The 16,879-nt window shown below is 40.4% G+C and overlaps 1 protein-coding gene across 2 annotated transcripts in view; it reads left to right on the top strand.

Moving 5' to 3' along the window:
* Positions 1–10,586: 10,586 nt before the first annotated feature.
* GYS2 (glycogen synthase 2) overlaps positions 10,587–16,879 on the top strand; it is a 58,393-nt gene continuing 52,100 nt past the window's right edge. For both annotated transcript variants that reach the window (XM_069585563.1, XM_069585564.1), the window contains exon 1: positions 10,587–11,093. In XM_069585563.1, coding sequence (XP_069441664.1) covers positions 10,976–11,093 — 118 coding nt within the window. In that variant the 5' untranslated portion in view covers positions 10,587–10,975. The remainder of the gene's footprint in view (positions 11,094–16,879) is intronic.

The raw sequence follows: 16,879 nt of genomic DNA on the forward strand, positions 1-16,879 counted from the left end.
CTGGTGGTTCAGACGGTAAAGCCTCTACCCGCAATATGGGAGACCAGAGTTCAATCCCTAGGTTGAAAAGATCCCCTGGAGAAGGAAATGACAACCCACTCGAGTAATCTTGCCTAGAAAATTCCATGGACAGAGGAGCCTGGTGGGCTACAGTCCATGGGCTCACAAAGAGTCGGACACGACTGATCAACTTCACTTTCTTTCACAATGGAAAGAGTGACAGACTTTATATGTGCAAAAGTAGCAAGTCAAAAGATACTTGGAGTAACAGGCAAATCTGGCCTTTGCTACTTCAAAATCACTGCAGATGGTGACTGCAGCCATGAAATTAAAAGATGCTTGCTCCCTGGAAGAAAAGCTATGACCAACCTAGACAGCATATTAAAAAGCAGAGATGTTACTTCACCAACAAAGTCCATTTAATCAAAGCTATGGTTTTTCCAGTAGTCATGTATGGCTGTGAGAGTTGGACTATAAAGAAAGCTGAGGACCGAAGAATGGATGCTTTCCAACTGTGGTGTTGAAGACTCTTGAGAGTCCCTTGGACTGCAAGCAGATTAAACCAGGCAATCCTAAAGGAAATCGGTCCTGAATATTCATAGGAAGGACTGATGTTGTAGCTGAAACTCCAATACTTTGGCCACCTGATTTGAAGAACTGACTCATTGGAAAAGACCCTGATGCAGGGAAAGGTTGAAGGCAGGAGGAAAAGGCAATGACAGAGGATGAGATGGTTGGATGCCATCACTGACTCAATGGACATGAGTTTGAGCAAGCTTCAGGAGTTGGTAGTGGACAGGGAAGTCTGGCGTGCTGCAGTCCATGGTTTTGCAAAGACTTGGACACCACTGAGCGACTGACCTGAACTGATAGTTTCTTCACAGTGTTGTGTTAGCTTTAAATTTATATATATACATTCTTTTCCAGATTCTTTTCCCTAATAGGTTATTACAAAATGTTGAGTATAGTTACCTGTGTTATACAGTAGGTTCTTGTTGATTATCTATTTTATATATCAGTCAGTCAGTTCAGTTGCTCAGTTGTGTCCGACTCTTTGTGACTCCATGGACACACATAGTAGTGTTATACGCTAATCCCAAACTAGTCCATCCCTCCCTCTCACTTTCCCATTTGGTAATCATCAGTTTCTATGTCTGTGGGCATGTTTCTGTTTTATAAATAAATTCATTTGTATCAGTTTTTATATTCCACATATAAGCCATATCACAAGATATTTGTCTTTGTCTGTCTGACTTGCATGACTTATTATGATAATTTCTAGGCCATGTTGCAAACGGCATTATTTCATTCTTTTTTTTTTTTTTACAGCTGAATAATATTCCATTTTATGTCTGTGCCACATCTTCTTTGTCAATTCTTAAACACATCCCACTATTCAGGTCTCTGAACTTTCATTGCTATCACTCTAATACAAATTACCACCATCTCTTGCATAGATTTGGGCTTCCCTGGTGGCTCAGATGGTAAAGAATTTGTCCACAAGACAGGAGACCTGGGTTCGATCCCTAGGTCTGCAGGATCCCCTGCAGAAGGGCATGGCAACCCATTCCAGTATTCTTGCATGGAGAATCCGCATGGACAGAAGAGCCTGGTGGGCTACAGTCCATAGAGTCACAAAGAGTGGGACGTGACTGAGTACTTGCATAGGTTACATTGGAGTCAATTTTCTTTTTTTAACTGCGATTGGGTTTCCCAGTCAGCATATAAGTGGAACACCTAGGTCAAAATGTATGTGTCAACCCTCAGGCACATTACTGCAGTAGGAGTGATACCTGTTTCACCTCACATAATTATCTTGGTTATAGCATTCAAGATCTACTTCTCTATCAACATCACATATGTAATAGCATTGCTAACTATAATCATCATACTGTACATTTGACCCCCAGAACTTATTCATTTTGTAGCTGGAAATTTGTATCCTTTGACCAACATCTCCCCATTTTTCCCAGCCCCTAGCCCCTGGCAATCACCAATCAACACTTTCTGTAAGTCGGGCTTTTTTTTGGATTGCACATGTGGTAACTGTGTTTCTCTGTCTGACTTATTTCACTTAGCACGATGCCTTCAAGATCCATCCATGTTGTTAAAAATGGCAAATTTTCCTTCTTTCTCACAGTTTAATGTTCCATTGCGCGCGTGTGCACGTGCACACACACACACACATATATCACATTTTCTTTATCTATTCATCCATCAGTGAATACTAAGGTTGTTTTCACATCTTGGCTATGGTAAATAATGCTCCAAAGAACATGAGGGTGCAGTTACCTTTTCCAGTTAGCATTTCTGTTTCCTTCAGATAAATACCTAGAGTGCAATTGCTGAATTATATGGTAGTTTTCAGTTTTTTGAACTGTTTTCCACAGTGACTACATTGATTTACATTCCCATCATCAGTGTCTGAGGATTTCGTCTTCTCCTCATGCTCACCAGGACTAGCCACTTTTGGTCCGTTTGATAATAGCTGTTCTAACAGGTGCAAGGTGGTGTCTCATAGTGGTTTTGACTTGCATTTCCCTGATGATTAGTGATGTTGAGTACATTCTCATGTACCTGATGGTCACCTGTATGTCCTTGAGAGAGTCATTTCCTAGGCAGGTTGATAAGAATTCTAGGGGTCCCCAAGGAGAGAAGGGTCTGGAATTCTCAAGGAGGAAGAAAGGACAAAATTCTTTGTCCCTCTACATTCCTTAGGATTATATAACAATAATGTATCCTGCTTGAGGACAGCCTCTGGAAAAAACCTTCTGGCTAATCCTATTATCTTAAAATGTAAATTATGGCAGTAGGTCTAGTGAGGTCCTTACAACCTCCAGACATTCTTTTGATTCACTGTAATAACTGATTGGAGAGTATATAACTCCATTGCTTACACTAGCAAGGGGGTGCTCTTTCTACCCCCTTCTGATGCCTATGTCAGAAGCTTTCTCTATCTCCTTTATACTTTAATAAAACTTTATTACACAAAGCTCTGAGTGATTAAGACTCATCTCTGGCCCTGGATTGAATTCTTCTCCTCCGGAGGCCAAGAATCCTGGCATCTTATCCGTGGTTCAGCAACAACCTTTCATCCTATTTGGAAAAATGTCTATTCAGATCCTCTGCCAATTTTTAAATCAGTTTTTTTTTTGGGGGGGGGCGGGTATTCAGTTATATGAGTCTCTTCTATACTATCACATATATGATTTGCAAATATTTTCTGTCCTTCACAGTTTGCTTTTTTATTTTGTTGATGGTTTCCTTTTCTGTGAAGAAGCTTTTTAATTTGAAATAATCCCACTTGTTTATTTTTGCTTTTGTTGCCTTTGCTCTTGTTGTTAAATCCAAAAAAACATTGTCAAGACTGATGTCAAGAAGCTTATTTATTATGCTTCTTCTAAGAGTTTTATGGTTTCAGGTCTTATATTTAAGTCTTTAATCCATTTGGGGTTAATGTTTGAGTAAGATAGGAAAGAGCAGCCTACTGTCATTCTCTTGCATGTGGCTGTCAGCTTTCTCAACACCGTTTATTAAGACTGTCCTATCCCCATTGTTTATTCTTGGTTCCTTTGTCATAAATTTATTTCTGGATTCTATTCTTTCTGAAGCAATTGTCTTAAAAGAATATGTATGTATTTATTTATTTGTCTGCGTTGGGCCTCAGTTGTGGCACTCTGGCTCCCCAGCTGTAGCACACGGGCCCCACAGTGCGCAGGCTCAGTAGTTGCACTGCGTGGGCCAAGTTGCTCTATGGCCCGTGGGATCCTAGTTCCCTGACCAGGAATTGAACCCAGGTCCCCTGCATTGATGGAGAAGGAAATGGCAACCCACTCCAGTACTCTTGCCTGGAAAATCCCATGGATGGAGGAGCCTGGTGGGCTGCCGTCCATGAGGTCGCAAAGAGTCGGACACGACTGAGCGACTTCACTTTCACTTTTCACTTTCATGCATTGGAGAGGGAAATGGCACCCCACCCCAGTGTTCTTACCTGGAGAATCCCAGGGACGGGGGAGCCTGGTGGGCTGCCGTCTATGGGGTCGCACAGAGTTGGACACGACTGAAGTGACTTAGCAGCAGCTTAGCAGCCCCTGCATTGGAAGGTGGATTCAAAACCAGTGGACCACCAGGGAAGTCCCTTTCTGATGCAATTATAATTGGAATTGTTTTCTTAACTTCTCTTTCTCACAGTTTATTATTAGTGTATAGAAATGCAACAGATTTTGGTATTGATTTTTTATCCTTCAGCTTTACTGAATTCATTTATTAGTTTTAACATATTTTTGTGGAGTTTTTAAGGTTTTCTGTATATAATATCATATCATCCTCAAATAGTGACAGTTTTACTTCTTTTCTGATTTCCTTCTGTTTCTCTTTCTTGGGAACTCATTCTCAATATCTAGTTGTGTTAATTCTACTGTTCAGTTCAGTCACTCAGTCATGTCCGACTCTTTGTGACCCCATGAATCACAGCACGCCAGGCCTCCCTGTCCATCACCAACTCCCAGAATTCACTCAGATTGACATCCATCGAGTCAGTGATGCCATCCAGCCATCTCCTCCTCTGTCGTCCCCTTCTCCTCCTGCCCCCAGTCCCTCCCAGCATCAAAGTCTTTTCGAATGAGTCAACTCTTCGCATGAGGTGGCCAAAGTACTGGAGTTTCAGCTTTAGCATCATTCCTTCCAAAGTTTACAGCAGAAAGTGAAGAGGAACTAAAAAGCCTCTTGATGAAAGTGAAAGAGGAGAGTGAAAAAGTTGGCTTAAAGCTCAACATTCAGAAAATGAAGATCATGGCATCCGGTCCCATTACTTCATGGGAAATAGATGGGGAAACAGTGGAAACAGTGTCAGACTTTATTTTTTTGGGCTCCAAAATCACTGCAGATGGTGACTGCAGCCATGAAATTAAAAGACGCTTACTGCTTGGAAGAAAAGTTATGACCAACCTAGATAGCATATTCAAAAGTGGAGACATTACTTTGCCAACAGAGGTCCTTCTAGTCAAGGCTATGGTGTTACCTGTATTTAATTTATCACTTTCAAAGTCCTTTAGCTACTTGTTTCATACTGACTTTCCCTGCTAGAATGTAAACTTCATGAAGTCAAGGATTCTGTTCACAGTCCCTGAGACACTGCATTTAACTCTCTATTTTAATCTTATTTCTGTAGTGACAGCAGCAACCCATGCATAATAAGCTACAGAAAATAGACAAGTGAGAGTGTAGAAGTGAGCTATAGAGAGATGCCACCTTGGAAAGGCACTCTCTATATTTTAAGAAGAAAAAGATCAAACGTTAATACCTTGTTGAGAAGAAAACAGGAGATTATCTATGGAAGGGGTAAAGTACTACATCCTAGAATCTGTAACTGATAGAAAAGCTTCATAACCTCAGATTCCAAGCCTCTTCTCTTGCCCTTCTCAATATTCCTTTTTTTTTTTCTTTCTTGTAGAGAAAACTGAGAAATCTATTCAGAGCATAAATAAGATCACATTGTTACCCTGCATAAAATCAGTCAATGATTTTCCAAATCAACAAAAATAAAAGTTTTCAACCAACATTTCTTTGATTTGTTCTCTGCTTTTGTCTCTTTTTCCCCTTCAGCCTTCTCATTCATTTCACTCTGGGCCCTAAGCACATTGGTCGTTCTGTTGCTGTGTGACTTAAAGGCATTACTCTCTCTTCTCCCAGATCTTCAAGTGCAGCCGCTTTTCATTATTTGTGTCTCAATTCATGTAACACTTCCTCAGAGTCATCTTCCTTGCCCTCTCCAGCTGAAGCACCCATTTCTATCAAATGGAACCCTCTACCATTGTGGTTTTTCTTCTTTGGAAACTTTGGCTTACATGATTCAGTTCAGTTCAGTCTCTCAGTCGTGTCTGACTCTTTGCGACCCCATGAATTGCAGCACGCCAGGCCTCCCTGTCCATCACCAACTCCCGGAGTTCACTCAGACTCACGTCCATTGAGTCAGTGATACTCCAGCCATCCCATCCTTGGTTGTCCCCTTCTCCTCCTGCCCCCAATCCCTCCCAGCATCAAAGTCTTTTCCAATGAGTCAACTCTTCCCATGAGGTGGCCAAAGTACTGGAGTTTCAGCTTTAGCATCATTCCTTCCAAAGAAATCCCAGAGTTGATCTTCAGAATGGACTGGTTGGATCTCCTTGCAGTCCAAGGGACTCGCAAGAGTCTTCTCCAACACCACAGTTCAAAAGCATCAATTCTTCAGCACTCAGCCTTCTTCACAGTCCAACTCTCACATCCATACATGACCACAGGAAAAACCATAGCCTTGACTAGACGGACCTTAGTCGGCAAAGTAATGTCTCTGCTTTTCAATATGCTATCTAGGTTGGTCATAGCTTTTCTTCCAAGGAGTAAGCGTCTTTTAATTCCATGGCTGCAGTCACCATCTGCAGTGATTTTGGAGCCCCCAAAAATAAAGTCTGACACTGTTTCCACTGTTTCCCCATCTATTTCCCATGGAGTGATGGGACCGGATGCCATGATCTTCGTTTTCTGAATGTTGAGCTTTAAGCCAACTTTTTCACTCTCCTCTTTCACTTTCATCAAGAGGCTTTTTAGTTCCTCTTCACTTTCCGCCATAAGGGTGGTGTCATCTGCATATCTGAGGTTATTGATACTTCTCCCAGCAATCTTGATTCCAGCTTGTGCTTCTTCCAGTCCAGCGTTTCTCATGATGTACTCTGCATATAAGTTAAATAGCAGGGTGACAATACACAGCCTTGACGTACTCCTTTTCCTATTTGGAACCAGTCTGTTGTTCCATGTCCAGTTCTAACTGTTGCTTCCTGATCTGCATACAGACTTCTCAAGAGGGAGGTTAGGTGGTCTGGTATTCCCAATGTCTATCTATTCACACAGAGGCCAGAGAAGGCAATGGCACTCCACTCCAGTACTCTTGCCTGGAAAATCCGATGGACAGAGGAGCCTGGTAGGCTGCAGTCCATGGGGTCGAGAAGAGTCGGAAACAACTGAGCGACTTCACTTTCACTTTTCACTTTCATGCATTGGAGAAGGAAATGGCAACCCACTCCAGTGTTCTTGCCTGGAGAATCCCAGGGACAGGGGAGCCTGGTGGGCTGCTGTCCATGGGGTCGCACAGAGTTGGACATTGCTAAAGCGACTTAGCAGCAGCAGCAGCAGCATTCATACAAAGGCAGGGACTTGTCTACCATTTATAGAATATACCTTCAGCTCCTACAATAGTAGTACACAGTAGGTGCTCCATATATGTGTTAATAGAATCCTTCTGGACATGCAGGTGAGGGCTAATCAAGCCTTTGAAACCCTAAAGACTTCCAAGAAGACTGCAAAATTGCAAAGCAGATGCGTGGTTTTCTAAATGTATCTAGTGACCTCTGCTGGAATACTTACCAAGGAAACCAGCTGGAAATCCTTTTTTATCCTCTAAATTTTCCTCTGACCTCTCTCTTTTTGGTTATCCTCACTGTTATGGTTTATTACAGGGAAAACACAGAGATTAAAATCAACCAAGAGAAGAACAGCATAAGGCAGAGTCTAGGAAAAGTACTGTTAATAAATATGGAGCTCCCATTGTCGTCTCTCCATGGAATTTTGTACTTGTTATTTTCCTGGGATCTATGTGCAACACATGGAATATTGTCACTAGGGAAGCCCACCTGAGCCTTGTTTTTCAAAGTTCTTATTTGTTTAAGCTCTTTTAAATTGAATGTATGGTTTTTTGTTTTTGTTTTTATTTTTGCCACTCTACACGTAGCTGCAAGATCTTACTTCCCTGGTATTGTTTAGTTACTAAGTTGTGTCTGACTCTTTTGTGACCCCATAGACTGTAGCCCACAAGGCTCTTCTCTCTATGGGATTTCCCAGGCAGGAATACTGAAGTGGGTTGCCATTTCCTTCTCCAGGGGTTCTTCCTGACCCAGGGATTGAACACATGTCCCCTGCATTGGCAGGCGGATTCTTTACCACTGAGCCACCGGAAAGCCCTCACTTCCTTGACCAGGGATCAAATCCCAGCCCCCTGCAGTGGAAGCACAGAGTATGACCACCAGGGAAGTCCTTGAAGAATAGGTAATTTACAATGTTGTGTTAGTTTCAGGTGAACAGCAAAGTGATTCATGTTATCTTTTTGAATCAGAGTTTTCTCCAGATATATGCCTGCTACTGCTACTGCTGCTAAGTCGCTTCAGTCGTGTCCGACTATATGCGACCCCATAGACGGCAGCCCACCTGGCTCTCCCATCCCTGGGATTCTCCAGGCAAGAACACTGGAGTGGGTTGCCATTTCTTTCTCCAATGCATGAAAGTGAAAAGTGAAAGTGAAGTCGCTTCAGTCGTGTCCGACTCTGTGCCACCCTGTAGACGGCAGCCCACCAGGCTCCTCCATCCATGGGATTTTCCAGGCAAGAGTACTGGAGTGGGGTGCCATAGGAGTGGAATTACAGAATTGTGGTAACAATTTGTAGCTTTTCAAGGAATCTCCATACTGTTCTGCATAGAGGCTGTGCCAGTCTACATTCCCACCAACAGTGTGGGAGTGTTGCCTTTTTTTCCCACCCTCTCCAGTATTTATTTGTAGACTTTTTAAATGATGGACATTCTGATTAGTGTGAGATGATACCTCATTGTAGTCCTGGTTTGCATTTCTCTAGTAATTATCGACTGAACATCCTTTCATGTAGGGCTTCCCCAGGGGCTCAGCAGTAAAGAATCCACCTGCAATACAGGAGCCGCAGGAGACATGAGTTCAATCCCTGGGAGGGGAGGATCCTCAGGAGGAGGTTGTGGCAACCCCCTCCAGTATTATTGCCTGGAGAATCCCATGGGCAGGGGAACCTGGTGGGCTACAGTCTACGGGATGGCAAAGAGTCGGACATGACTGAAGCGACTTAGCACACATACACATCCTTTCATGGACCTGTTGGCTGTCTGTATATCTTCTTTGGAGAAATGTCTGTTTAGGTCTTCCACCCATTTTTTTGATTGGTTTTTAGATATTAAGGTGTCTATCATCTCTTTTTACTGAATGATAAAATGTTGATATGAGTAAAATTAGAGCTCAGGAACTGTTGAGAGTCTTTCTCCTGTCTTGGAGAAATCTCATCTCCCTTTCTGTCTAGATATCTGTTCTTTTAGCTCCCAATTAATCAGTTTGTCCTTTCAGCACAAATCTTAAAGGAGAGTATTCAGGAATATAGGAAACAGAGACCTTTCTCTGATTCTCTTCTAAATCTTGTTGCATAAATGACTGCATTCTTTTCATATATATCTGAAGGAAAGCAAATTTATCCAGATAAATGTGGATTGATAAAGGCATTTTCCATGGACATATTTCCATGGAAGTATGTCCATGGAAAAAATATATATGTATTTTTCCTGAAAGAGTGTAAAAGGAACTGAGAATTCGGCCTTCCATTTGGAATTCTCTGGGAAGTCCATGAGATTTGTTTCTGCTGGTTTACCTCATATGAGAATCTACCAGCACCTGTGATCTCCCAGCTCTGAACCTCTGCTTCCCTAACACGCACCACTCCTAGGATTCCAGTTCACCGAGACAGGGACCAAAACTTCCAGAGAACTGAAGGGAGAGTGCTTCGAGGTCGATCGCTATCTGTGACATCCCTAGGTGGGCTGCCTCAGTGGGAAAATATGGTTCATTTATTTCACTTCTGTTGACTCAGGGAGCAATTTTGAAAAAGACATTCACTGCTAAAAAGCAAAGAATTGACAAAGTGTGTCCTCGTGTCAGGAATAATAGGTTCAAGGGTTATATTACTTTGGGTTAGTATTTACAAGGGTTAGTTTACTTTGAGGGATTGTTAGGAAGTGAAGGGTTATTGAGAGTGTTGGTATTTGAGGCAAAGCCCCAGATGAAAGCCAACCCCAGGAATTTCAAAAATCCAAAGTAATGAGAGTGAGAGTGAAATAATCAGGAGGTGATCTGATTGTACTTTCAAAAATCCTTTCCTTGTTCTGTGTATGGTATGACTATATGCACATGTGTTTATTGCAGAAAATTTGTAGGATAACAGTAAACAGAAAAGATCACCTAAATATTAATTGTCATCACTACCACCTAAAGAAAACCATTGTAAGAATTTTGTTTATATTTATTCCAATCTTTCCCATCCATTGAATTATTCTTTATCAATTTGATAACATTTGAGGTAAATTGACTGAAATTAATTTCTACAACCTCATTAAAATGATCTAAAGGTCATTGATCAAAATTACATTCTTTGTATATTATACCTAAAGACATCCTGGTATTTATACTTTTCCATAAGGAATTTTTTAAGAAAAGTAATCAAGGAAAGGGGAACCAAGATCAGTGTTTATCATCAAAATTCAATTTGTCAATGTGGAATAAAACAACTAGAAATAATGTTTTTATTGATCTAAAAATGGGAATCAAAAGAAAAAAAAACATTTAGGAAATTTAAAGAGATTTGAAGCTTAGAAACATGTCCCAATGAATTTTATATGTAACCTGCAATGATCTGCATACTTTATAAGTGGAATTGCTATTCTTGGATCACTTTGAAGGTGATGAAATAAGTACCAGTGACTGTGTGAGTCTAGGAGTTTGTTCTAGAGGACAGGGGTTAAAGGTCCGTGCTAACGTCATGTTGAGCCTGTAAAGATTCTGTTATCCTAAGAGTGTTTACCTAAGCCCTAAGCTGGTGGGTTTTACTTGTGATGCTCTGGGTTATTTGGGTAGATATCGATCAGAGATAGTGTCCTTACTGGACCTCCCCAGAAAGAGTGTAAAAGGAGCTGAGAATTCCGCTTTCCATTGGGAATTCTCTGGGAAGTCCACGAGATTTATTTCTGCTGGTTTACTTCATATGAGAAGCTACCAAACTCTGCCATCTCCCAGCTCTGAACCTCTGTGTCCCTAACACGCATCACCCCTAGGATATCAGGTCACCGAAAGAGAGACCAAAAGTGCCGGAGAACTGAAGGAAGAATGCTTCGAGGTCGGTCGCTGTCTGTGACATCCCTAGGTGGGCTGCCTCGGTGGGAAGCCGGACTTCCTGTGGAGAATTTACTGCTCTTTGAAGTCTCTTGGGAAGTGACCAATAAAGGTTTGTACTGCCCCTGAGGCATCTATTTGCCAGATCACTGGAGAATGTAGATTAGGAATTCACAGAACACACTGTAGTGAGAATGAACTGCCCTTGTGAGTGAGGAAAGTATTCAAACCTAATACAGGTTTAGACGAGGTTTAACCTTGTCTATTTCAACAGGCAATGAAAACTTACACTGCTCTACGTGTTGAAGGGAGAGACAACTGAAAATATCAGTCTTGGTCAGGAAATGCGCATTTAAATCAAAATTACAAATTCATGTTATGACAAAACAGAAATATAGAATTAATATTTACTTTTTGGGTTTCATGATTATTTTTTTCAGGAACAAAGTTCAGTTTTGTAGTTTATTTTAGGAAGAATTGCGCCTGATCTGGACTAATTAGAAATTTCAACCCCTGTTAAAAGGATCTGAAATACACATGTGCTCTGTTAGCAACTATGTGAAATATTTAATAACATTTCTAATAATTCAAGATTAGCTTGGAATTAAAGTTTTAACTTAGAAGAAGTTCTGAAGGTATAATATTGACCTCCTATTAAGAAGAATGCATGTAGTTTTTTCTTCAATACTATATAAACAAAGAAATTATAAGATAAAGGAAATCAAATTAATAAAATTGGAACAATTTCCTAGTAAAATATAACCTCTTTTATGCTGGATTAGAGAAGGCAAGGCAGAGAACTGTGACCTAAACTTTTTTAATGATAAAGGTACCTGTAAAATTCTTAAAAAACAATTCCTTGTGGATTGATAATGTCTAGTATAAAGTCTCAAGACTATTACTACTAATATTGAGGGAATATTGGTAGAGAAAAAGCAACAGTTGTGCAGATTGAGTTTTTCAAGATCAAGGAAAACCAGCCCAAATGATTGTTGGATGAAGGCAGTGATAATGTGTGGAATTTAAAGGATCTGAAATGAAAAGATGTGATGTGATCTATTATATATTCAATTTGGGGGAAATTATATTTTTTGTTTTTGTTACTTATAACATGTTTATTGCAATAATTTAAAGGATCTGAAACATACACGAACGTGAAAATTACATCTTCCTTTTAGCTAATCAGAACCAGCAAAACCTCAAAATCAAAGAAAGTACATTTAGCATCTGTTCTGATTTTTACCTTATGCTATGTTCATTCTCACATGTATACATTCATAAAATTCATAAACTCATAAATAAAAATAAATTCTTCCTAGGTAGAAATGCACAGAATGAATGTAAGAGAACAAAGCACTGTCTTCGTCTCCATAGTTTACTGAGGAACAGGCCAAGAGGACAGAAACCTTAATATGGAAAGGCGAAGTGTTTTTCAATCAGCTTGTTCCTGATGCTCTTTTTCCAGTCACAAGATTTTTAAATATGCCCAAAGCTCCTGGGAGCAGAGCCATCTTTACTACACATAAATCCCAGACTGTGACTTGAAATAGAGATTTTCTCTGCCTAGCAAGCAGGCATTCAAAGATATAGCTTATTGGTGGAAAAGAAACGGGGTGGGGGGCCTCTTTTGCACCAGGAAAAGAGTTCAGAAGAGTGCTGTGTGGGTTCTTCTTTTTTGTTTGTTTTTTAATAGTTATTTATTTGTTTATTTTTACTACTTTCAGCTGTGCCGGATCTTCACTGTTGCGCGGGATTTTCTCTAGTTGCAGAGGGCAGAAGCTACTCTCTAGCTGTGGTGCCTGGGCTTCTCTTGTTCCAGAGCACAGGCTCTAAGGAGCATAGGCTTCAGTAGCTGCGCCATGTGGGCTCAGTAGCTTTGGCTCCTGGGTTCTAGGGCAGAGGCTCAATAGTTGCGGCACACGGGCCAAGTTGCTCCGTGGCACGTGGGATCTTCCTGGATAAGGGATTGAACCCATGTCTCCTGCAATCTCTGCCACTGAGCCAACAGGGAAGCCCTTGTGTGGGTTCTTCTGAGCGGAATGCTTCCCCTTCCTTCCTCTTCTCTCCTTTTAGCAAATGTTAACGGGGTATGGTTTCCTGGTGCTGGGCACACAATGGTGACGCTGACTGCTCCCCATCCCCCGCCCTGAATCTTCTAGCCTGATGACACGCATGCTGCTCTCAGGGCCTGTAACAGAGCCTGGTGCATAGGAAATGCTCAATGGATATTTTTCCTTTTGAATGAAGGAATGAATACATTTATTTTTCAATTTCTAAGCTGCCTTTGATACTATTTTTCTTTCATTTCCCATGCAAGATAACGGGAATTTTCTTGTCGAGAGGAAACCCATTAAAGTGATTTACCCTAGTTAATATTTTCTCCAACATAGCTTCAATATTTATTATAGCCTGATTTTATGACATTTTTATATAAATGGACAATTATTGTGTGTATCTCCGACAAGACATTGACACTATAGTTTCTTCGAAAATTTTACTTTGAGTTTTTATTTCCCTGCTGTTCATAGCAGTATAGGAGACATCTTCAAGATCATGAATCCAACTTCTCTATTTCATAGATGAAAAGGATGCCTACAAGGATGCAGTAAATGGTCAAGCACATAGCAGGATTGGGACTAGCATTTTGGTCTCCTGAGTCCACTTCTCTTTTCTGTTAGCATGCAAGAATAAAAAAATTAAATGTCATTGTCTAATGAAATATCCTGTAGGTATAAGAACACAAGAGTTGCCATCCAAGAAGTTCAGGGTTTTCTGAGACTTAGAAAAAAATCCCTTAAACTGCCTGAACATCAGTTTCTTCATGATGAAATGTACATAGTACATATGCTCCAGCCATCTTACAAATGTTTCATGGCAAACAAGAAAACATACTTATATCCAAGAAAACAAAAGATTTTTTAGAGAAGGGGAAAATTCCTTACTGACAGAATTTTGCCTGTAAACAATGGAAATGTGTAAAATATAACAAGTGAGAGAGCCATAGTTAAATTATTGGGTGTTAATTCTCAGACTTCAAAATAACCTTTTATACTTTAATAATTAACCTTGAAATCCATTACTTTTATGCATTCATTCATTCTTATTCAATAAAGATTCATCAACTATCTATTGGATATCAGACACTGGGAAATGAAGGGCATAGAGTTCAACAACACAGAATCGATTCCCAATCTTTCAGAATTTACAGACATTAAACATGCAATTGGAGTCAACTGTAATGAGTGTCAGAATGAGAACAAGGTGCTCTAGAACTGTACAGGCAGACCTGATTTTATTGTGTTTTACATTATTGTGCTTAGCCAATATTGCATTTTTTTGACAAGTTGAATGTTTGTGGCAATCTTGCATCAAGCAAGTCCATTTTTCCAATGGCATTTAATCACTTTTTGTCTCCGTGTCAGATTCTATTAATTCTCATGATATTTGAAACTTTTTCATTATTAATGTGTTTGTTACGGTGATCTGTGATCAATGATCTTTGACATTACTATCACAAAAAGGTTGTAACTCACTGAAGGCTCATGTGGTGGTAGCCTTTTTAACAATAATATATTTTTACATTAAGGCAGGTACATTATGTTTTTAGACAAAATACTATTGCATACTTAATAGACTGCATTATAGTATAAACACAACTTTTATATGCACTTGGGAAACCAAAAAATTCATGATTCACTTTATTGCAATTTCGTTTTATTGGGATGATCTGGTTAAGAATCTGTAATATCTCTAAGGTCAGCTTGCGCTTTAGTTGGGGGAGGGGAGGTTTCTGTCTAATTGGAGGCTTGGGAAAAACCTTTAACAGAGAGACATTTGAGCTGGTTCCTGAAGGATAAATAGCTGTTGGGTAGAGATGAGGAGGTGGTGATAAAGACCAGACAGTGTTCAGTGTGTGGGAACTGTACATATTGAGATGCAGAAGTGAGAAAGTGAACTCTGTTCAGGGATCTGAGGGAAGCTCAGAAAGGGTAAGAGGAGCAGAGCCTGAGAGGAGATGAGAGACACCAACAAGGGCTGGACTGTGAAATGTAGGTGAGTTAATAGCCTTAAGGGTTTACATTTCTAACCAAGAAGCATGGGAAGCCATTGAAGTTCTAGATAGTGGAAAGCGGTAAGGAGTGAGATGTGTCTTTTAATTTTTTTATTTTTCATTTTTATCTTTTGCTGAATGAAAGATTCTTTAAATTCTAGCGTGCTTTATAATTTTCAAGTCTCACACACATGATTTCATGTAATCCTACAATAACTTTCCCCCCTAGCCCTACATTGCTCCTCTTCCCCTCCCTCCCCCTACAAGTAACCACTAATTTGTTCTCTTTATCTGTGAGCCTGCTTCCTTTCTTTTTGTTCACTAGTTTGCTGTAGTTTTCAGATTCCACATATAAGTGGTATCATACAGTACAGAATTTGTCTTTCTTTGTCTGACTTAATTCACTTATCATGATGTCTTCCAAGTCCATCCATTTTGTTGCAAATGGCAAAATTTCTTTCTTTCTTTCCGGCTGAGTAATATTCCATCGCGTATATTAATGCTGTGCTGTGCTGTCGCTCACTCATGTCTGACTCTTTGCAACCCCAAGGACTGTACCTGCTAGGCTCCTCGGTCTGTGGGGATTCTCCAGGCAAGAATACTGGAGTGGGTCGCCATTTCCTTCTCCAGGGGATCTTCCCAACCCAGGGAACAAACCCCGGTCTGTCTCATTGCAGCTGGGTTCTTTACTGTCTGAGGCAGGAAGGAAGCCTGTATATATTAACATACACCACAAAAAGCACTATAACTAGTTGGGGGACAAGTTAGCAAGAAAGTAACAATAAGAGAATGTCCTGTGATCTAGGAAGGAGGCTTTGCCCAAACACTGAAATAAGCTTTACTTTCAACTTCTCTGCTACAATTGTTTCTTTTGTACAAACTTGCCTATATCATTGAAAACTGTGGACCAATGATCATGTGGAGAATTTCTGGAGTCATTAAAAAGAGCTTAATGAATGTTGTCAAAAGTAATGTATGCTAATTTAATAAATGTGAACCATTCTGAAATTTAGTCACTAAACAGATGCTTCCCTCTAAAAACTGACTAAAAACAACTTGTTTTAGCCCTAAGTCAGTGTTGGCTGAAAAAAAAAATTGCGCAATCTAAAAGTTGAGAATTGTGTTTTATTAAGTGGACTTTCTGAGGACTATAGCTTGGGGTACAGCCTGTCAGATTGCTCCAAGGGACGGCTCCAAAGTGGTAAGAGAAGAGCCAAGATATATAGCAATTTTTGCTCATTATATATATGTGTTTTTTCAGAGTCAAGATCTGAGTGATTTTATTATATTTCCAAAGGGCTCTATGATCAGTGTGAGAACTACTGCTCTGAAGTTCCCTTAACCAAAGTAAAAAAGCCATTTTCCATAAGTGTTGTTTTCCAGATGGGCCTTCTTTAAAGCAGAGTAGAAATGATTGCACCCTCTCCAAGACCTAAAGATTCTTGTTCTTGTGTGACCCTGCTCACTTTCTCCTTCTGTCCTTCCCACCACCACTTGCAAAGACTCATCAATATGTTGCTCCATAGAGTTAAAGGCAGCCCTCCGTGTCTCTGGTTCCATATCTGGACTGAACCAAATCTGGATCACAAATAGTTGAAAAAAAATTCCAGAAAACTCCAAAAAGCAAAACTTTAACACACACCAGCAGACTGACCATACCCCATTTGCATTGTATTAGATGTTACAAGTAACCTCAGTTCAGTCCAGTTCAGTTCAGTCACTCAGTCACTCAGTCGTGTCCGACTCTTTGCAACCCCATGAATTGCGGAACTCCAGGCCTCCCTGTCCGTCACCAACTCCCAGAGTTCACTCAAACTCCTGTCCATCAGGTCGGTGATGCCATCCAG

The sequence above is a fragment of the Ovis canadensis genome, chromosome 3 (assembly GCF_042477335.2).
Source record: "Ovis canadensis isolate MfBH-ARS-UI-01 breed Bighorn chromosome 3, ARS-UI_OviCan_v2, whole genome shotgun sequence".
Lineage (NCBI taxonomy): Eukaryota > Metazoa > Chordata > Mammalia > Artiodactyla > Bovidae > Ovis > Ovis canadensis.